This window comes from Melospiza georgiana, chromosome 7, assembly GCF_028018845.1.
Source record: "Melospiza georgiana isolate bMelGeo1 chromosome 7, bMelGeo1.pri, whole genome shotgun sequence".
In the NCBI taxonomy this organism is placed as follows: domain Eukaryota; kingdom Metazoa; phylum Chordata; class Aves; order Passeriformes; family Passerellidae; genus Melospiza; species Melospiza georgiana.
The window spans coordinates 30585362-30608945 of record NC_080436.1 but is presented as its reverse complement, the minus strand read 5'-3'; the positions used below and the strand labels follow the sequence as shown (position 1 = coordinate 30608945).

The following is a 23584-nucleotide window of genomic DNA, read 5'->3' as shown; positions in this document are numbered from 1 at the left end:
TGAGCAAGGCAAAAAATGGCCAAAAGAGGAATGTCTCAGGCCTAAGATTAATTTCTGACTCCAGTGAAACCTATGGCAAAATACCTTTAACCCAAGTTGGACTGGAGATTCATTCCAGCACTCCAGTGAATACCATACAAGGTTTAATGAGTACATTAAAAAAATGTACTCATTAAATGTAATGAGTACATTAAAAAAAATTTACTCATTTTTTTAATGTACTCATTTTCAGGTACAATATCCACTGAAGCAGACTGAATGTGACTCAGTTGCATGTTGCTCTACATATTGTCATTAGAGGCTTCCTGATTATTTAAATTAATTCCTTTAATCCAGTCTGAGGCTTTAATTGCAGTTAAAAGATAACTGGATGAATGAGTATAAATATCAAGCGGATTCCAGCAACATGCCAGAGAATTCAAGAACAGAAGAAAATAGAATCGGTATTTTTAATGATGCATAGATAAATTGTACTACCCCTCCCAACAGTGGGTTGTACAGGTCAGAAGTACAGCTAGGTTAAAAACTAACACCACTGGTCCTGGAATAAACATATACATTTCTCTGGGTATAGGTTTTGGCTGCAAAACCCCAACACAGCTGATTAGCAGCTGGAAGAATGGCAGGAGATTAATTGCTCTTTATATTTCCCTCCTTTTCCCTCTTTCCTAGGCAACTGCTGCAGGAAGATAATTGTAGCAGGTTATTGGGCAAGATGGATTTTTTTTAGCTGCACAAGGCTGACAATTCCTGTTATCTTGTTACTGTGTGAGCCTTGACTCATTATTATATAAGTCACTGGTTTATTTCCTTTGGAGTTAATTGGTTTGAAAGTCTTTGAATTCTATAACCTTATAAAGCTACATCTCAGCCTCCTGCTCTGCTCTTCCCTAAGAAATGTGCCAGAGAACCGTGGGATTCCCAGAGATGCTTTTGGGAGAGTTGGGTGAAGAATCCTTACAATGTGCAGGAGTTTGCCATGTGTTTTGGCTGATGACAAGATCTCTGTTTCCAACTAAAAAGAATAAATTCCATCTTGTACGATTGCCAAGCTCTTCAGTGAGACATCTCGCTGATGTCAGCACTGCTGAAGGCGTGACAAGGCCTCCTAGCTTGCTGCACATGCATTTTAAGGCCAGATTCTTCCATCTGGGCACTCACAAATGTGGGAAAAGGGAGCAAAAATGTCTTCTTTATAGGAAGGGGGTTAGAATCTCACTATGACATAAAATCCTTCACACTGTTTGCACCTTTAAAGGTGTCAAATGTTCACTGAAGTTGGAAGGTACTTTTCTCTAAAGCCTGTCAGTCAAAATAGGGAAGCTGTGTTTCTCTGAATATGCAAAACCTGGCACTTCTGAGCCTACCAATGCTCATCCTTAGTCCTAAATTCCTGCCCATTGTCTCTGCACCATCCCAAGTACTGGGAAGAAACTTGCTCTCTCTGCCCTGACCCCACTTTCATAGCAAGCATTGGTGGAGAAAGTCCTGGTGCTAGAGATCAGCTCTGTTTGCCTCAGCCCTTTATAAAAATTCTAAATTCTGTGTGAGCTGCCTCCCTGTGAGTTTACTGAGAAAAGGCACATCCATATGTGTGTGTTGTGTGCTCAAAGCACTGCTGCCTGACCACACTGCACAACTGAGCCTTGAATGTGTTGAAACTACAAATACAGAACATTTGCTTTCTGGAGGAGCGTGTCTGAGCAGACCCAGAGCTGCATTTCTCAAAGGGCTAAGAGGCTTGGCTCTTCTGAATTTTAGCAAATCAAAGACATTTTCATTTTTAAAATATAAAATGAAATTATTATGGAAATAAAGATGCATTTATTTTTTTATTATTATTACCTCCTTATATTAATAATTATTACAGATTTCAATTTATTATAACCTCTTACAACCATGTAGGTTTCAAAGGCTTCATGCTGTTGGGGAAGTTTCTTATGTGAAAGACTCCAATAAACATTTCTCATATTAAATTTGGACTGTAACACATGTTAAGGAGCAGGTTGCCCAACAAAGTTGTACAGTCTCCATGCCTGGAGGTATTCAAGTTCAGACTGGATAAGCATCTGAACAATCTGCTCTGACCTTATAGCTGATCCTGCTTTGAACAGAAGGTCTAAAAACCTTCCTGAGGATATTTAAGACTATCCTGGATCTTGGTTTTATACTTGCAGTTGTCAAAGACCTTTCTTCACAAAAAAATAACATTATTGATTTAACTTCCAATAAGAGGACAAAGGATTGAGCTTATCTGCAAGGATTGAAATCAGAAATGATCCTACTATGATTTAAACTCTGACTCCTAGATTGCAAACTCTATCTGAGTAAAATTTGTAGAAATTATTTTTAATAATGACATTTAGGGAAACAAAGATACTTTGCATTCCTTTGAATTTAGCTCCCAAAGTCTTAAATTTAACTGTCAGACTCGGGCCTCAACTACAGTCTTAATTAAACTGTGCAAGGGTTCTGACACCTAAAAGCATTTAAATAATTTATGATTTGATGCTGTTTGGGTCATGGGAAAGGATGCTCTTGAAAGAAGCCCAGCTTCATCGTATGGGATTTATTTTATTTAATGAAATAAAAATGAACAAAATGTCCATTACATTCAGCCTTCAGTGTGAGCTGTGTGCAGTCCACACAGCAAATGCACTGATACATAAACAAGTTAGAGGAGACTTTTTAAATAATGGTGTGATGCTGAGCACAGAGCCCTCAGCCACAAGGACTGAGCCTTGTGACTCATTGTGTAACTTTGTACAAGCACTAATAATATTGGGAGACCTGCAAGTCCGTGAGACATCCAAGTTAAGCAGTGTCTTCTTTGAAAGGGTTGACTGGTCCCAAAATGTCCATGTTGAGCTCTTCTCTACTGTTATGATCAGCTCTCTTAAATAAGCAATTTCCGTAGCTGACTGATCTCTCTTGGGAGACTTTGTAACATGCTTCTGCTCCAGAATCAAAACAGCCTGATGTGAGATTGAGCTAATGATTTATAGCAGACAGTGTGTCAGATGGAAGTGGACATGTGTTGCCAAAGCTGTTAAATGAGCCAGTGATGAGCTTAGTGTAAAACATGACTGATTTAGGCAAGGTAGAGCCCTCAGTTTACAGTGACAGCAAGGAATATGCATTCCTTTCATGCCAGTTATTGGATGTATTTGATATATTTATCGAAATTATGATTCTGAACATTTTTGCTGTGTGATAGCTCCAGGTCTGTAACCACCTTTGAAAAAGAAACTTGGTTTTCCTACTGGCTAAAGCTGGGTACTATGACAGTGTCCAAAGAATAACACAGAATTCAACAAGGGTATCTGGCATTAGAGAAATAATCTGTTCTGCAGCTATGCCACAAACTTGCCACATGCTTTTGGGCTTATTGCTTCACGTTTCCATGCCTACTATTCAGGAGCTTTTTGATCATCAGTGTGTAGTGAATATTTTGTATATCAGTGCTGTCTTCTAGGTTTTTTTTTAAGACAGAACTAGAAACACACAAACTACCGAACTGGGGCCTGATTTTGACCATCCTTGTTTGTCTTTTATAAATCCTTTGGGATCTTTACTATTCCTGATGTGGTATTTTGTGTTTATATATATATCTATACATGTATATGTATTGTACATAAACACACACAAATATATATATATATTATATACTTATATATTATAAATATATAAGTATATATAATCACCATGATACTTATATATTATAAATAATATATAAGTATCATGGTGATTAGTAAGCTCTATGGTGTAGATATATGCAAAAGAGTAAGAGCAATGTCATTAGACCCTGAGAGGCCTAAAGTTAAAAGTTATGGTGGTTCTGTTACTCTCAGCATTGGTGCATGTACTGTGATTTGCAGCCTTCTCTGCAGTTGGAAAGTGATAAACCAAGTACTCAAGGACACACACACACATATATATAAGCATGTTGCACACAGGCATGCAAGTAGTATTGCATGAATTCACTAATACCTGCTCCTCTGCTCCATTCCATACTTGACTTGGGATGTGGAAGTTACTTTCTGTGAGGAAGATGTTACTTCTATGCCTTTAGCAGAATATGTCTGAGCACAGTCTTTCCAAGCACAGAGAAAATACAAGTTTACTTGAGAACAAGGTCTGATTATCACTAATGCAAACAGTCATTGAATGTAATGGTAGGATTAATAATTGCTGCTATGAAGGGCTTGGTTCTGCTTCCACAGAAGTCATATATATGCAAGCTATATTAGAATTTGTTTTCTCCCTCAATACTCTGTTACAAAGAAACATGGTAGCAAATCCAGCAGTGCACGGTGACCCTTTCAGCACAATGAATGCATGGTGGGAGAGCCTGAGAAATCTGGCTCACTGCTCACCACTCAGACAGAGAGGACCCAGTGGTCAATGTTCTGTGCTCCCTCTCTGGAAAAGTTAAGTGCAGACATCTGGGAAGCAGACAGTGAAGCGAGACATCCATAGACATTTTGACACTGAATATTGCAGCTCAGAAGTGCAAATATGAATGATTCTGAAGTTCTTTTTTTGAAAAGAATCAGATAATATCTTGCAGTATCCATGTGATTCCCTGTTTACAGTCAGGTCAAGAATGCAGTGAATTTCTTAAGAATATGTGGGTGGATTCGCTCTGTAACCTTCAACCTTTCAAATTCCTCTGGATTGCTGGAGTATTTTTGTCACTGGTTTTATGGTTAAAGGGCAACTACACTGGTGGTTAAGGAAGAGATGTCTTATGTTGCTGCTGTTGTAGTTCAAGAGTATGGTAGCCTCCACTGTCAGCTTCCCACTGATGCATAGTGGCTTTCCAGCTGTACCAAAACAAAATTTTCAGAGAAAGACAAAAATGTGTAGAGGAAAACCAGTTTGCTCTGCTCTGTGCATCTGTGCTGGCACACTAATCCAGGTTTATCCCTTGAATGGCCATGTAGTTTCAATGTCATTTCTGTTAGGAGAAATTTCAGTAGAAATCCATGCACAGTTACTTTTTCATGATGGTTACCTTCAGCTTGTTTTTGAGGAAGAAAATAAATATCTTGACAATTGCAACAAAATTCTTATATTTTACCTAGTTACTCAAAAATGATTAATCACAACTCCTCCATGCAAACGTGGGGTTCCTAAGACCCAAACTCACTCCAGTGGAGACTAATCCACAGATAATCCTACTGGGGAAACTCCTAAAATTTATTGTGCCTTTCAGTGGGCAGGTTTGAGCTCTAATTCAGTCAGTTATCAAAGCAGATACCTAACGTGCAGCACATGAGTAATCTGAACAGCTTGTTGATTCAGGCTCAGGAGCAGATGGTTTAGAAAAAGGCTCCTGAGAATGCATTATATATTTGTTTGTTCCATTAGGGCTGTGGCAGAAGGAGATGTTCTTGTGCTGAGGGCATTTGCGTGGGAGTGGTGAGCTCTGGTTTTGTTCCCAGCTCCATTCTCCTGTGTGTCCTTGGGCAAGGTCATTTTACACTTCCATGCCTCAGTTACCCCAAGAGCACAAAGTGATGCTCTGGGCCACCAGTATTTGTGAGCTACTTTATCCACAGGTCTCAAAAGGGCAGTTTTTAAATAACTTCATTTTCTGTCAGAGTTGTCAGGAGGAGCAATCTGCTGAGAGTACTCTGCAGTGTATTTTACAGGGGAGGTGTAAATTACAAAGTCTGGACTAACAAATCTTTACCATGGGGCTCTTGCCTCTGCTGTTTTTTAGGAGAAATCTCATGTTCATTTCAGTTTCTCATGAGCTGTTTTGCAGGAAAATGCAGGCATTTTTAAATTTAACTTCATGCTAAAACTGTGGCACACTAATGTACAAGATGTACATTAGTTACAGGAGTTAAGGAGTAATATCTCTACTTGTTGCACTCCTCTCCCTTGGAAAAAGAGCTGCAGGGCATAGTTTTCCAAGCACAGCAGCGAGGTCTGCCATGACCCCGAGCCCTGTCAGCAATAGTGCCGAGTTCAGTTATGACCTTTTATGGTTTCGCTTTTCTCCTGCTGATGGATTTCAAATGAGAGCTTTGCCAGTGCTGTCGGCATGGACAGTGTTCAACTGGCTGTTGCAGCATATTAAATACCTTCCCTGGCTAAACAGATTGTGGAATGGAATTAAATTGTTTCTTTCTGTCTGTTCTTTATCTGCCAGACAAATATCACAATAGCTAATAATAGTATTATACAGTAATGTGATAACTGGATTTAGAAAGAAAACAAACCAATTTTGAGAACAGATAAAGAAAACTACTTCAGAGTCATTGTTTCAGTGCTGTCTCTGTTCATAAAAGAAAGGAAAAAATAACTTTTCAGAGGCTGTGGTTGTACTGCTCTCAGTTTTCAGAGGCTTTCTGCTGGAGCAATATCTCTGCTTTAGAGCCAGGGCCGTGCGAGCTCTTAATGCGCAGCAAACTCCATTGCCTTCCTTGGCTCAGCCTGACCCTCACAGCAAGTAGCAGAACAATTTCCATTTCCCTGCACACGCTTAGATAAGGAGATTGCTGCCTTTTTTGGTCTCTTGGAATGGTTCTTGTGTTCTGAGGGCTCTGTAAACTGAGCCATGTGGAGAAGGCAGTGAGGTCTCGATAGCAGTCTCATGTCACGTGGGTGTCCTGCATGAGCTGTGGGTTTGCCTCCACTGCAGAGAGAGAAAAAGTCCCTTTGCTTATGCAAAGGAATTTTCACAGAAACACAGAATATTCTGAGTTGGAAGGGACCCACAAGGATCATCGAGACCAACCCTTAAGTGAATGGTCTGTACAGGGATTGAACCCACAACCGTGGTGTTATTAGCAACATGCTCTAACCAATGCACCACTGGAAAAAAAGGCAATCACATCAAGTCAAACTTGTCTGATAAACAGCAATGATTTAAAGGCCAAGCCTGCTTATGTTTTATGCTTCTCAGAGTGCACAAATACAAATTAATTAAAGTTTACTTCAGGCTGTATATCAAAACCTGTTTACCAAAATATTTTTGAGAACTTATCTGAGGAAGGAGTGCAGCTGAATTCAGTTTGAGAGTAAATAACAAGTGTGTGTTTCAGTCTTGGTATGGTCTTAAAAGTGGCTTAAACATTTCATGTGGGGCCACCTCATCCCATTATCATTTGAATACATGCCTAAGAATACATGCCACAAAGAATAAACTGGAATCTGACCTTATTGCTTTTGGGGTAGTGGTAATTTACACCTCCTTTTCTTGAGAAGCAGAGGGTTTTAATCTGTGCCTGGTTTGCTGGAACATAAAGGGCTAAAAAGCATCTTCACATCACCTCCAGTCTCCTCTTACTCCTCTCTGCTTGGCTTATGGCTCACAGCACGCAGGAGTCACTCCTGCTGCTTCCTCTGTGCTGCTGGTGTCAGCAACTCAATGCAGCCTCTGTGCTGCTGGGCAAACAGTCCCTGAGCCAGGTTTGAGGCCGAATTTGCTGCTCCTTTGCCTGCCACAGGGCCTTGGAAGACAGCTTGGGGCAACCCTACTTGTATTCCTAGAGAGATTTATGTGCAAAGGCATTGGAGTTTGTGGGATTCTGACCAGGTTCAACAGAACTGCATGAATACAGCCAGTCTGACCATGATCATCTAGAATATCATAAGACTTGATTTAGGGGTGCTGTAAGGTAGCCAAGGCTGGAGTACCCCTAGTTTCACATGGTTAAGGTACCTTATGGTGGCTTTCTTTTGTTGCATCTAACAGTGAAATTGAAGTTAGAGCTCAATATTTTAAATTAGTTCCTTCTCCTATAGAAATGTGCACAAGTGCACTTTTGGATGCCCTGCCTTTGTTCTAGTTCACATATTGGATTTAGCTATGGATTGTTCCAGAAGAGAAAGAACAAAATTGTGTCCATTAAAGCCAATGTAAAGCCCTCATAACATAAGCCTAAATATGACACATGATTGTGCATGTCAAAAACTGCACATGACATGCAGCAGAATATTGGAGACAGGCAGCTCAGAGAGACATGAGTGGTATAGTAAACACTAAAACAGAAGGACAAAATAGAGAACTGTGATTGTCTTCCCCACTCCTTCTCAGCTCATGGGATGTTTTTATTGAAAGCAGTTAATTGTGCTGATAGAGACTTCATATTCCAGAAGGGAATGTAGTTTGGCAAAATATTCTATCTTTCAATACAGACAGATGACCTTTAAAATCCCCATAGAATAAACTATTGAGAAGGAAAACAGACACATGGAGAGACCATCTGCAGGTTCTCTGAATGTGCAGAGCTGTAGAATACCATCCAGTCTGATATCAAGTCATTTTTAAGCATGTTAAAATGGTACATATACATCTGTCATATTTAAAAAGAGCAAAGATAAGGCTTTCATTCCTGTTTAGGATCTCCCATAGCAGCTACTACAGTATTTATACACTGAGCAGATCTGCAAGCAGCAGCACAAGATAGACTTCAAACAAAAACGTGCATCTTCCTGGCTCAGTAGAGTCCAGCCAAGATTGCAGGTTTTCATCTCTGCCTATTGAGAAAAATGCCTTAGGAATACAAAAATGTTCCCAAGGCTTGCAGATACTAGTCTAAAGCCATGTGGCATTTCCTTTGCCACTGCTATCCCCTTGGCCATGAATGCTTTCTCTGCAGTGCTCACATACCTAAGCCTTGCTTCTGTAAACCATGCAGGCCAGAGGGACTCCAGTTGTCTAGGTGAGTCATGGAAAGAGAGCTTACTGAGGGAACTGGGACCTAGGAAACTGATAAATCATGCCCAGAGTTTCATTTGGAAATAGAAGTGTGTTGAAAGTCAGCAATGAGAGAGTGTATTTTCATGTCCTGCACAGGAAGCAGGTTACTGCTGAAACATACTGCTGAAACTGCTCTGCCAATGCTGCAACATTGAACACAATCTCCAGATCAATTCAGTGCACAGCAGCAAAGCAACCTAACACTTTATTTTTAAAGCAACACATACATGAAGGTCTGGCTGTGTGCATAGCAGATGTCAGAGAATCTGCACTGCTTTGAAAATCTTCAGCAGATGCCACTGTAAGGTGATGGACTACTGGCTTGGCTTTTCCTTCAAAGTGTTTTCCTCCTGCTATCTGCAACTGCTCTGTTCTGTTGGGATTTAGGATAAATAGGCTGTTGCTTACTCCAGCTCTATCTGCATTTTGAAATGATGCAGTGATGGTTACATAGGAGGAAAACAAGACACAGGGCTGAATATTCCATTCCTGTAAAGATTTAGAGAAGGACAGACAATCATTCCCAGCAAGGTCTGCATGATAACAAGTTGTAGTGAAAAGAAGAAGCTGCTGCCACTGTCTGACTAAAATCACCCAATCCATGTGTGCCATGCCAGCAGCTCTCTGATGGCTGCTATGGGTATGGTACAAACAGGCTGATACTGCAAATGGTGTGGGCACTGAGTCCTCACTTCTTGCAGCTCCAGGGAGGCTGGGACAGGAGCAGTACAGGGAAGAGGGGTGCTGCTGTTTGGGCACCAGGAGAGCAAGACTCAGTTCTCATCTTTGCTACAATCTCTCTTTCTAAGCTTAGACAAATCATGTAAGTCCTCTGTGATTCAGTTCATTGTATATCTACTCTATAAATTCATGCTTGTTAATAGCCCCTTCCATTCTGTCAGAAAATGAGGTGAGTAAAATGTGACCACGAAGCAGGACAATAAGCTGTTCCAGAGGTGAAGGACATCTGGTCTCTGACATGTGTTTAACAAATGTGCTGTATAATGATGACTCCTAGTGGAACGGTGTTTTAAGTGTTGCCAAAATGAACAAAAATAATCTTGATTCTGGCAGTCACTTTTTCTTCCACCTGGGGGTTCTCATACTGAATGCAGTGGCATACTCAGTGTCTACCTCCCTTCCTCCCTCTCAGTCTTTTCCCTCATACTCAGAAATTTCTATTTATATATCTTCTAATATGTTTAAGTTCTGGAGAGAGATGGATTTTTCATCACAACAGAACTAAATTTTTTTTTCAGGGAAGTCATTGGGCAATGAAACTTGCACTCTTCCAAATAGTGAACTGATACTTAACTATCTTGATCAGATTAGACTGTCCTAATTTCCCTCTCTAGAAGTTAAACCACAGGAGTAAGAGGAGAGGTTCCTCTGTCCAAGAACCAAAGGCATGTTTCTGACAAATTGTGGCTATTTCTGTCAGCTCAGTAATTTTCCTAGGAATGATAATTTGAGTATGAAGGGATATGGTCTGTCACAGTGAGGCTTTGATCAAAGTCTACCACAGCTTCCCCCAGCATTTGGATGTTTTTATTGCTAAGAAAGTGGCAGTATTTTTTGGCTGCTTTGTCAGCTCTGCCTTTCCTACAGAGCGAGTGATAATATCTGTTAGCAGCTTGAACAAGCAAACTGGGACAGGATTTTATCAGTCCATGTTCAGTGTAACCATTGTTTGTAGCATCTCACACTTTCTGTCTTTTTTGTTTTCCTCTTCTCTCATTTATCCCATCCTTTGATTCGTCTTTCAACCTTTGGCCACTAGTTCATCCACATCAACATCATCATTATTTTGTAGGTTTTGCTAGATTATTTCTGAGAGGATTATTTCCAGAGAAGCTATTCATTCCCTTAGAAGTCTTTTGAAGTGCATAATTCCACAGCTATTTTCTAGCAATTTATTTTAAAAGCCATCATTTTTCTGTCTTAGAAGAACATTAATTTCAATAATTAATCATTCGACTAAATCTTGAAAAAGTCATATAACTGCAAGACTGTTGTATTTTCTCAGGTGTTTGCATAGTTGGCTGCACATCTACACACCAGAGTCTGGTGATACTGGTTCTACTAATCTAAATAAGGACTTCAGTAGCATTCCTCTAACTGAGGAAATACAGAAGTTTCTATCTCCCACTCCTCAACAATTTCCAAAATGCATATGAGATTTTGAAAATCTCACTATTTAAATTATATATTCTAAACTGAACTCCTTCTTCCCAAAAAAGTGCACTAGACTTCCAAAAACTGCACATAGATGAATTTGTTCACTAAACTGTTGGCAGATAAACCTGTCACCCTTCGAGGCCTTTTTTCCATGCCAGCAAAATGGTTCCTGTATTTCTGCTACCCTGGTGTCTTTGGATGAGTGGCACTTTCTGAGGCTGTGAAAGGTGAGCAGGCCCTGAAGTGTGGAAGCAGATAAGGGAGCTGAAGGAAGCACATCTCAGCAATGGACTGTTACAGGGGTGTTCCTCACCAAGGAGTGGTTTGCACCATTGTGCGAGATTGCAGGCATAGCTAGGACTGGTTTTAGTCTCCACAGTTTCTATAATGATAGCTGTGAAGCAGAGCAATGGAATGGAAAAAGAAGGGCCAGGAATGCCCTGCTGAAGTTCTGTGTGACCCTCACGGTGTGCATTGTGTGTGTTTTTACAGACAAACCAGACCCACCTGCCGGCACTCCTTGCGCGTCGGACATCCGGAGCTCCTCCCTCACGCTCTCCTGGTACGGCTCCTCCTACGACGGCGGCAGCGCCGTGCAGTCCTACACCGTGGAGATCTGGAACTCAGTGGACAACAAATGGACAGACCTCACCACCTGCCGCAGCACCTCCTTCAACGTGCAGGACCTGCAGCCCGACCGCGAGTACAAATTCCGCGTGCGAGCCGCCAACGTCTACGGCATCAGCGAGCCCAGCCAAGAGTCTGAGCTGGTAAAGGTTGGAGAGAAACAAGAAGGTCAGTTCTTACAAAGAAAAACCATCTCCATTCAGCTGAGCTCTTCCGTAAGAGTTCCTTAGTGAGGCCAGAGAGCTGCACAGCCTCCTTCCCACTTGTCTCTGTGGCTGTAACTGTGCTCAGGTCCTTCACAGACTTCATTTGGGGGTCTAAGCACATCAGTTTTGCTTACTTGCACTGTGGAAACTTGGCTTCAGGGATCCCAAATCCCTGCCTTGTGAAAGCAAGCACTAATTCTCATTCTGGCTTGCTGGATAAGTGCTGGCTGAAAGAATTCTGCAGTTCAGTGCACAGGTAATGGGAAATTAAACCTTTCACAGATGTTAGGCATTCAGTCCATGCCCAGTTGGAAAATGATGGTTGGTAGCTTACCCGAAATATGCCAATGGATTCATTATAGTTTATACTGGACACACCATGGAGAAACAAACCATAAACGCTGTCCCAGATTTGCTTTTGGAAATAATGAATGTGCTTGCTGCTAGCCAAGCACAGAATATGCAGCAGAAGACAAATTGGCACCTTGCAGCTAGCTGTATTTCCCATGCTTTCAAGCCCAGCATGATGGTGTACCTCAGTCCTGTGTCCCCTAGTACACCCAGCCTGTGAATTCAAGGCTATCCTACTTAGCATGTTGGTTTTGCAGCATTATGGGGTCCAAACATTTTTAGGGTTTTTGGTTTGACTTGCATGTACTTTTAAAAATATTTTTCCATATTTTTTACTTCTTAATTTTTGTTTAAGATCTTCTCAAAGGGTAATAGGGAGAGTTCAATTGTTGTAGAAATTATTCAGGAACAAAATTTGAAACACACAAATATCAGCATTGTTTTTCAAAACCGGAAAGTGACTACATATTTTTGTGCACACCTCCATCCACCTACTGTGCAAGGATGACTTTGACAGTCACCTTGCCAAAAAACCCAGACCAGGAATTACAAATTTTACCAATTTTCCTGTCTTTGAGGAGTGCGCTGTGTGTTGTATCTCTCCCTCTTCATTTATGTGTGCAGGGCTTTGGAGCTTGAAGTGTTCCATATAACCCTTGTGAAGTTATCTTTTATTGCTAAAGGAAGACAAAATGATAGTAAAGTGATGCAGCATCACACAACTGTGTAAGCCTCTCAAACAAAAGTAAATCATATTTCTCTTCAAGTGCTAAATTGGATGCATGCTGAGGAATCACTTCCCTCTATTTGCAAGATTTAAAACCAATCTAAACCAAGATGCACCTTCTCTTCCAAGAGGGGAAAATAACATTAGGAGTAGCAATAAAATTGAAAGGAAGCTAGATGGTATTGGCTCTTCATAATAAAATTCCCTGTGTTTGAATGCCCTCTTTCTTTAGTTGCAGGACAAACACCTTCTGGGGCTGGAGACCTGACTCTTCTCTATGTTTTTGCTAGAACAACCACTACCTATACTGGACCAAAGCAAACAAGTTATTTTTCCATTGAAGTCTGAGCATTTTCTTACATAGATTTAGTACAAAAGGCTAGAAAGTGTATGAGTCATTGCAATAGACATTTTTTAAAAAGCAACAAAAAAGTTGTTTTGAGCAAAAAGAAAATGTGTTCTGTTTGCAGGAGGGGGGAGGTTGTCTTTGTGCTCTCAATTCTAGGGCTAATTGATTTCAATTCTTGATATTGCAGATAGTATGGAAAAAGAGCAAATCATTTAAAGTGTGATTTTTCAAGTGTGAGACTATAACTGGTGCTTTAATTAAAGGCAGTGGAAAATGCATGTTTTCAGCACCTGTCAAAGTCAGGACTTTAAGCTGCCATCTTTGTGAACCCTTAGCTGAGTAACTGAGGATTTTCTAGGCTGCCAAGAAGTCTGATTACTGATTTTCATACTGAGGTGGCCAGCACATATTAGCAATGTCAGTATGGTCTTAGTGAAGAAAGGCATGGCTCAATTTTCACATTGCATTTGAAGAAAACTAAAATAAGCTTGTAAGTCTCAACAGATTAAAGCGTGCATTGCCATGTTTGAGGAAAATTTGATACTGTTGACTCGCTTCCGAGAAAGGTTTTAGCGCAGCTTTTCAGCACTTACCAAGATCAGATATGTACCACTTAGATAATTTAGGCTTCCACTGGTGGACCAAACTGTTCCTATTCTGTGGCTTCAGTGCAGTGTGGCTCCAGAACCGGGCACTGACTCCTTGTCTAAGCAGTATTTGGCAGGCATTACCTACTGGCAGCCTGGCTGGGAGCAGCTCCCTTACACAGCCCTTAAAAGGGGAGGAAAATGTTATGTGCTCTGTGCAGGAGTGGTTTGTAGCTGAGGAAGGTCTGAGAACAGCTACCCCGGGTGGGGAAGGCTCCCTTCCCTCCCTGCTCTTCTGGTAGGTCTCTGCAAACCAACTCTTCTGTGCAGGAATATGCAAGGGTTGCAGCTCCAGACAAAACAGAGAGAAAGGCTTTAGCAACAGACTTGATTGGTTTTGCTACCAGCACACAGATGCAGCATTTTGTGTGGCATGTGAAAGGGTGATGCCTAAGACCAGATAATCTGCTCCCCCTGCACCCTTTATTTCTGTTGTTTTCTACTCATCCTCTGCATCTAACTCTGTGCTCTAAAGCACCTAACAGCACCCAGAGTATAGCATTAATTTAATAACACAGATCTGCTGACACAGGAGGGATAAATCCCTTGGTTAGGTTTGCACCCCATGATGGAGAAGTGCAGTTTCAGCAGCTACAGGAGAATTAACTATGTAACAAACAGCCTTTGCGGTTTTTCAAATCGCTGGTCACAGCCACAGGTCTTAGGAGCAAGCCCAAGTGGTGTAAGTGATGTATGACAACATTCCAGTTATAGCCCCTTTCCCCTCATTCCTGCAGGCAAAAAGCAGTGCTGCAGGCAGTTCATGTAAATGAAAATTAGAAATGAAAATCAGGACACTCAGGCCAACTTTTACTCTGACTTTGGTCACTGGGTTCACCTGTCTTTGAGTCTGCCTGCAGAACTGAGGCTCCTTTTGAACCTCAGTGATTACAGAATTCAGCCATGCTCAGGGGAATGCTTGCTGTTCAGATTTTCTCAATATTTTGAGTCTGAAAACTTTATCTGGGTGCTTTGCAGGGAATCTTTTCATGTACTTACTTGCCTAACTTTTGGCTTCACAATTCAAAAAAGGCACATCAAAGCCAAGAAAAAAATGTCATGGAACAAGAAGTGTTATTGATTTTAATATTTTTAATTTGTTTACTATTTCCCTGAGGCATTCTAAAGGCATTTCTTAGATTACACTGAACTGATGCAGTATGCTGAGATTTCTAGTAGGCAGGTATAATTGACAAGTATGCAAACCACAGGAATGTGATTCATTCAGAAATGGTGACTAGATTGTGACTGGATAGTCAATAGTGATGAAGGAGTGGTGAAGAGATTTTAATTATGAAATTAATGCACAAACTCCATGACTGCTTTTTGCTGTTTTACCATAGGGTCTATCACTTGTCCATGTCATTTTGAATAATTCATGTCACTTTGAATATCTTATATGAGTGAATATACTTATATAAGTATATATCCCATGTAAAAAGCCATTCATGTCTTTTTATTTTCATCACAGAACCTAAAGAGGATGAAGCAGAGCTATCTGACGATGGTAAGAAGTGCATGTTTTAAACAGGACAAACACAAATCTGTGTCCTTCATTCACATTTTCTGGAGGTTTATAATCATGGTCCTTAATGTTATTTGTAGAGGAGAAAGAAACAGAGGTGGAATATCGGACAGTTACAATCAACACTGAACAGAAGGTGTCAGATGTCTACAACATTGAAGAAAGGCTGGGATCGTAAGTACTGGGCTGTGCTGTTGAAGACACAATTTTCAAGGCTACCAGCCAGTTATGAAGATCATGTGCATTTATTCTTTGACTGTCTTGTACTTTCAACATCCCAGTTAGGCTCCTTTCTTGCAGTAAAAATAGTTTTCAACGTATTTTGGCTTCCACTCCATAAAGATTCTTTGCTCCTATTAGCTGATAATTTTAAGTAGGCACTACATGTATTTCTGGCAAATAGAGCCCACATATGAAAAAAGCTAGAGGATTCATTCGTTTTTCAGTGTCCTAAAAGCTATCTGAAAAGAAAAAGGTACACATTGTGTACTTGCATTTCCATTATATCCATTAGTGGTAATAAGATTATCCTGCCCACAGGCTGGAATCTCTGTTGACAGCAGCCATAATCCCAAGAGCATTAATACTATTGCTGAGAGAAGGTCAGTGATTAGCCTGGCTGTGTTTCTCAGGGCCCCAGATCGTGCTGGTGTGAACTGCAGGCCATGATAATCCTTCAGTGATCGGTGCAGAAGGCCAGGGGATCCTCTGTGCTGCCATGAACAAATCCTGAGAAGTGTAACACAGAGGTAGAATTGTACATTACAGCAAAGGAAAACAATAGTGCTGAAGCCTTGAGCATTCAGATTCTGATTTCACCTAAATCCTGTACCTGAGATGTCCCATCTTCAGAGGTGTATGACCTATAGAAAACTGTGTGCAAAAAGACCTGAATTAAAGCCTGGTAGGAGTCCCAGTTTTTGAACTCTCCTATGTAAGACTTCTTAACTGGAATGGCAGAGTATCTCTAAACATGGTATTCATTCAAAAGTTCTTGCAGATCAGTATAGAATATTACTTGATACTAAGACATTTTAATTTCAGAATGGAATGTTTGTGCCAGAATATTTAGTAAATTGTTGCTATTTGTGGTGGCTCATATATTGTAAAAACATTTTATGGAAATAGTTCTATATTTTCAGGGGAAAATTTGGACAAGTCTTCAGGCTTGTTGAAAAGAAGAATGGAAAAGTTTGGGCAGGAAAATTTTTCAAAGCATATTCTGCTAAGGAAAAAGAAAACATAAGGGAAGAAATCAGCATCATGAACTGCCTACATCATCCAAAACTTGTCCAATGTGTAGATGCCTTTGAAGAAAAAGCCAACATCGTTATGGTTTTGGAAATGTAAGTATGAAGCAGAGCACACTGACAAAATTAATAATGTTGAAAATAGTTGTGTGTACAAAAGTAGCAACTTAAAGACACAAGACTGTCAAACCCTTCAGGATTTGCAGAGCCTGGATGGTTTTCAGATCTTGCGAGTTTTTCCAATTATTTATCCAACTTGTTTAAATTGTGTTAGTGAATCTGTGTTAATATTTTAAAAATCAGTCACAATCTGCTGTAACAATTGTTAGTGTCTAGTTTGCTTGTTTCTTAAAGTACATTTGGTGGGGTTTTGCAGCTTTACTCTTATTGTCCATTTGGGAGAGGTGACAACAAAATTAGCTGCATTTTGGACTTTCATTTAGAATCTAAAATGTGTTTAAGGTGAACTTCTTTTACTTTAGGAAATTCTAAACTTGTGTTGAGCAGTCTTCACAAACAATAAGGACCAGCATGAGCAATATTTCTATCATCTATAGTGCACCTGCTTAGTCTAAATCCCATACTTGTGGCAGTACCAACTGGAAAGAAAATTAAATCCTCATGTTTTTCCCAAATAGTTACTTTAGTTACAGTTCTGCTGCCATATTTACTTCATGTGCTCTCTGATGCAAGGAGAAGCAGGGGTTTTTTTTGCTGGCTGGAAGTTCTAAGTAAGATATAAATTGTTTGAGGCAAAAGAGACTATATGTCTATTTTGCTTCCTTGGCACTTAGATTATGTGCAAACTACTCCTGCACTGGCATATTTCAGAGATGGGATTTTACAGCCCTGGAACTTATGTGCAGGAAGGTGTTTTTATTTTTAAATTGAGCAGTTGAGCAAACTGCCGATAGTAAGGGGAGGGAACCCTAACTAGCTTGGAACTGAGAGCTGGCAGACCTAATGGAAAACAGGGAGATGTAGAAAGTCTGGAATAGCATATGGCTTTATATTCCATTAGTTCCCCCCTGACAGCAAAGGGGGTTTACTCTTTAAAAATACAGAAAACTGCAATCAAATTTGAAGTAGTTTTGTCACCCAGCCTCAGTAGGATGTGGTTTTAGTTTGGGGTGAACGCCTTCTCTGGTTTTTCAGCCCCCCAACATTTCCACTGTGTGGAGCAGCAGCAGAGCAGTGAGGAGCTGTGTGGCATGGCCTCTCTACTGCCATGTTACCCAGCAGCTGCACCTGTAGTGATAAAGAGCCTCCAAGGGATCAATTCTGCTGTAGCTGTCAATATAATATTTCTTTGCATATCAAAGAAGTTGTGGGAAATAGCTTTAAAAGTTCTTACAATGGAAGCTGTTTGTTTCATTTCCATCAGAGTTTAAATGCATGGATTTCAAATAAATCAAGCTCACTTGCTATCAGTCTATTTTAAATCAGATTTTAGCAGTGACTGGCATTTAGGAATCCCCCTTCTACTCAAATTGATGAGAAGCACCCTTTGATTTTTCTTCCTGTTATTTATTGTAAATTGTTCATTTTAATTTTATTCCCATACCTTTCCTGGAACCTTTTAAACTTCATACTCTCTCCTTTTAATATTTCTCATTACACTATTTTATATGGTTTGATTTCATATTCAAAATAAAATCAGATTTTTTATTATTACTTTTAAATTAAACACTATAATGATATGCTCTTGCCTGGAAACCATTACACCTAACATTTACTGGAAGTCAGAGGCAAATCTCAGGCATTTCCTTTTCAAATATAGGAACATATTGGTTCTACCATAAAAATCTCAGTTGAAAAAGTAAATCTGAAAATAGTAGCATGTTGTCACTTTAATCCAGCACTGAGGGCTAAGTGCCTCAAAGTTTTATATACTTCAGATAGTCAGTTTATTTTGACATAGAACAGAAGGAGATTATTTTATTGCAAATTAAGATTATTGGAGCAAAATGTCAGCACTAGGTTCTATCATTTGATGTGATTTAGGCTAGTACAAATTAATTGGGTTTTTTATTTTTTCTAAGGTAGATTTTTAAAAATGCACTTGAGTATTTGCCTGGGTAACTCCAAGGTAGATTCTTCTCACTGTTCCTACTGGACCAAAACCTTCGATGAGTATTCTGTGATTCCATAGATAAGAATATTTTCCTATATGACTCATGTAGAGAAGACTGAAAAGAGGAGAATCCAGAAAAAAAATAGAGAATTGGATTCTGAACTAGTTGTGACTGAACAAAGCCAACTTCTCCTCCTGTGTATGTGTAGAATCTCATTCACATTGATTTTATTCAGCTTCTTAACATAGCAAAAATCAAATTGGATTTGGCTCCTGATATAAATGCAAGAGTATTCACCCCATAAATGCATTGCAGTTTAATTACCATTGCTACCAGGGTGTTGAGAGCTCCCATGGTAAAAACAGCAGGCAGGTGTATTAACAGTGGTTTATTTACAAAAATATACTAAAAAGTGGGCCTTGAGATAATGGTACAATTTCTGAAAAGTGTTCCCTTTAGGGATCTGGAAGGGTGGCACTTTTATAGTACAAATAAGTCGTCACTATCTGCATTAAACAGTGAGAAACAACTGGTGCATTTTAGTACAAGGATGATTATCATTTGGAGTTGCGCAGTACTCCACAAACAAACATTTTGCCTGCAGATGTTTTCATAAACACCCATACTGGTTAATGCCTTAGCAAAGCAACAACACACTAGATCCCCTGCATGTTTATTCAACAGGTCTGGCAATGCTATTGCTTTATGTTACAAATGTGCTCTAATCCAACATAACCTCGCAGTTTGTCAAGCACATGCTCTTCTCGCTGTTTTCATATTCGTAGGAAACCACAAATGCATAGGAAACCACAATATGTAATTTCTAATTACATATTTTCTGAAATTTTATAGCCAAAGCAAGAAATGCATCCAGAACTTCAGATGTTTCCAATTCAGTTTGGTTCATGAGGGATATAATCATGTATCTGACAACCTGCAAGCATGGCAAGGCTGCCTTTCACCTGCGTGTTTTCCTTCTGTAACTGCAATGTGCAATTGCATTTGGCAATAACCATGAACCCTGCAAAATATTAAACCATATAAAGACCATGGTGTGTTTAATTTCTAAAAGCAAAGCTGCTCTTCACTGTGTGCTCCTTTCTTTATGGGTCATTCACCCACAGAAAGAAAAAAGTATTTCCCATCTTTGGATGCAAGCAGATAAACCAGTTGAGTGATTAATCAAAATTTAAAAAACAAAATAAAATCAACAAAAAATTCCAAAGAAACAAAACAAAACACAACACAAACTCAAACAAAAACAGAATGAAAAAGCCTACCATACCCAGTAAGCCACAATTTAAATTATGCTTTATTAAATCTAGGTTAAAAATGTCCCACTTCAGTTGCACGAACAGTTCAATCCAGGAGATGCTACCCTGGAAAGAACAATTATTTCACATCCTAAATTAGCATTAAAATGGAATTGACCTACAAGGAGTGTGATCAGGGCTCAGCTAAAAATACCAACACTTTAGAAAGTGTTGTGGGTTATATCCTTCTCCTGTCATGGCTGAGGAGGAAATTCCCTCTGAGCTCACTTGGGTCAGTAATTTACCCTTTGAGCTTTGCATTCCAGTTAACCATAACATCGGAATTCTTCCTCCTTCAGCCTTAGTCACTCTCAATCTCTCTTCCTGAATTTTTGCTCATCTCTTTGCAGTTTTGTCCTCTTTCCCTGGGACCCATTTCATGTATTTTAGTTTTATTTCTACATTATGTTATCTGCACTTGTGCACTGCTGGCTCACAGGAGGGAAGGGAGAAATGGGAAGTGTATGCTCAGAGCTGGGAGCAGTGCTAGGAGCACGTGTCTGCAGGGTGGCAGTCACAGAGCACACACTCCACTGTCACCTGCAGGTGACACAGTCCCAGAGGCAGGATGCAAACCCCTCCTGCCTGGAATAACAACAGTGGTGTCTCACAGTCCTCACCTGCAACACGGATTCAGAACAGAAAACATCTATTGATTTATACCACACAAAGAGGGGATTCTTCCCACGTGACCCTTTTATCTATGGAAGATGCCATTAAAAAACACAGATTGCATCCTAAAGTGACTGCTGTGCTGCAAGCTGGAGCTCTCTGTATTGCTGTAAAAAGAAAGCCTGATTATTCCCCAAATGAACATGTTACAGAAGTCTCTTTTTATTCTGTCTTTCATAGGGTTTCTGGAGGAGAGCTCTTTGAACGGATCATCGATGAAGACTTTGAACTGACAGAGAGAGAGTGCATTAAATACATGAAGCAGATTTCAGAAGGAGTTCAATACATTCATAAGCAGGGTATTGTTCACTTGGATCTGAAGCCAGAAAATATTATGTGTGTCAACAAGACTGGTACCAGCATCAAACTCATTGACTTTGGTCTCGCAAGGAGATTAGGTAATGAATCTCTGCCTATTTCAGTATCACAAGGGAGAGGGCAGGACAAGCAGTAATTCATTCACTCTCTATTATATAGAGAGTAAATACATGTTTCCTATAAATATTTCTGGGTTCAGGAAAAATAGAAAAGGGAAAAGAAGACATTCAAGAATGAGAGTAGGGCACCTCAGCTTTAAGAGGAGTTTGCAGTGGGGTTTACAGAATGTATGTGTTTCCACAGCAGGATATCCCTGTAGATTCCACCTAAAATACACAGTAATACTAATATTAAAAAATATTTACATTTGGTACCATAAAGCACTAACTCTCTAACTAAATACTTTGTGAATACTACAAATCCTTGAAACTTTTTTTAACAGCAGAAATCAAGGCGATGCTCTAGAAGCCTTTCAGATAATTACAGTATTTTACATTTTCCTGTTATTTTTATTATTTCTTATCTTAAACAGCAGGATATTGTCATACATGTTAAACATAAGAGGAATTTTATAAAGAGCTTTGTAATAGCAGTACTTAAAAATAATGCAACAAGGGGAAATTCCATTTGACAAGCCCTTCCTCTTCCTACGCTGCTTTTTAGCTGCTTTCCATCATTCATTTTGGTCTAAGCTTCCAACATGATCTGCAACTTGATAGCCAAAGACCTCCAGAGGTTCTTGTCTTCATATTGTTCAGCTCTAAAAAGCATCCCTTCAGTTGTATTTTCAGTGTTAAACAATACCAACATCCCACACTGACCTTTTTTCATCTTGTATTTTCTCAAAAGAAATAAAAATCATTGCAGGAATTAGAAGGAAGAACAATAGTTTATGAACCTGTTACACTGGGAGAGCTGAGATTTGTGGCTGTCCTGACATTAATTAATTGGGAAAACTTACATGAATTCCTACTCTCTATGTAATGGGGTCCACAGCTGGATTCTTGCTTGAAATCTTTTGCCTTCCCTCTTTGAAAAAGTATTAATTTAAAAATTTTTAGTACTTACTTAAAAATAAATAATGATTTTTGAGAGAGTACAAGTGAAATACTACCAACTACCTTTTGTTATCTGCCTAAATGCAGCTCATCCTACTTCTTTTAACACTTAAGTAACAGAGTACTGCATTCCCAACAATATAGCTTTACTAAAACAAACTGGAACTGCTATGTTGAATGAATAAGGGAAAAGAAGTCTGCTTTGAAGAATTTTAGATGATGTTCTGCTCCAATAGTGTATTAAATGAATCTTGGTCACATGGCCACTAAGATGTTTATTTTATTTATTTTATTTACTGCCATTTCTGTTCCTTCACCAATATAGAGCCAGTAGAGTTCTGGGAACATGAACCGATTTAGTTCTTGTTCAGAAAACAGATGAACAGTTAACTAAGTTCCAGTGCTGCTATTTTTGTGTGAGAGGTGTGGGAAAGATTTCAGCCCATGATGTTCCAGCTGTCAGCCTGAAAACTGTGCATTTACTGCGGCACTGAGTGGATTTCATCAACAAGAGATATAAAGTAAACATGGAATGGCCTTTTTATAGAAACTTCTTCAGCTACCTTTTTAACTTCAGAGCACAGTGGAACCCACATTTAGCAAACAGAAGATCCTGTTTTCAGCAGCCTGTTCACATCCACCAGCTTTCCCACTTTTCTGGTAATCTTGTGGCATCACAGTGCAGCCACGGCTGACAGCAGCTTGTGAGCTGTACTGCCATAGGTAGGAAATCTCTGAACTCCAGATAACTTCTCTCAGTGTAGAAGGATGATAGCTGTGGGCACTAATGTTGATTCTGATTTTACAGTACTGTGCATTCATTTGGCTTCATATGCTGCTAATTCTTGTCAGGTTCCACTGTAGGTATTTGCTATTCATCAGCCTGCCATTCTGGGTAACTCCATCGTGGGTGGCATTCCCTAGGAAGGGAAAAGTCCTTTCCATTCAATGCCCAGCAAGCAGAAGCACTGTTTTAATTGCAAAAAACAACTGTAACATGTCAGTTCCATGAGCAGAAAGCAACTTTTACTGTTTCATTTACTTACTTTAAAAAAATAGCTAAAAACACTTCACTAATGCCTGCTTCTTGCCAGTTGTCTTATGTGGTGCACTGAGGGCACATTCCTCCTCCTTGTGTTCCTTCAAGCTTTGTGACTTTGAAATTGGCTGTCAAATTCACTTTGACATTGATAGATGTGGGATTGGAGCCCTCATCCTACAGACCTGACCCTGACTGAGCAGAAACTGCTCAGCCAAGGGATTGCTGAAGGGAGCAGTGGCTGATTCTGCACTTCAACTTCTGAGATTTAACTTTTTGTAACTAATGCAAACTAGTGCCTCTAAATATTCAGTGTTTTGATCAGCTTTAAAGATATTAGGATCAGCTCCTTCTGCAGTCATCTCCTGCAGCTAATTAGTTCCCTTGCACTGTCAGGAAATACCAAAGCTGCAGTGGGATATTTTCCTGACCTTTTTTGGTGTGCTGAGGAACACATGTAGAAAATTGTTTAAGATAAACTTCTTAAGGAGAAAGAGAATGGTTTTTGAGTACTGTAAAGATATATTTTT

The 23584-nt window shown here is 39.7% G+C and overlaps 1 protein-coding gene across 1 annotated transcript in view; it reads left to right on the top strand.

Annotated features, from left to right (window-relative positions):
- MYLK (myosin light chain kinase) overlaps positions 1 to 23584 on the top strand; it is a 140589-nt gene that overhangs the window by 98589 nt on the left and 18416 nt on the right. Inside the window, exons 21-25 of the mRNA XM_058027524.1 lie at positions 11390 to 11692; positions 15276 to 15311; positions 15410 to 15503; positions 16472 to 16675; positions 20820 to 21037. Of these exons, the coding sequence (XP_057883507.1) occupies positions 11390 to 11692; positions 15276 to 15311; positions 15410 to 15503; positions 16472 to 16675; positions 20820 to 21037 (855 nt within the window). The remainder of the gene's footprint in view (positions 1 to 11389; positions 11693 to 15275; positions 15312 to 15409; positions 15504 to 16471; positions 16676 to 20819; positions 21038 to 23584) is intronic.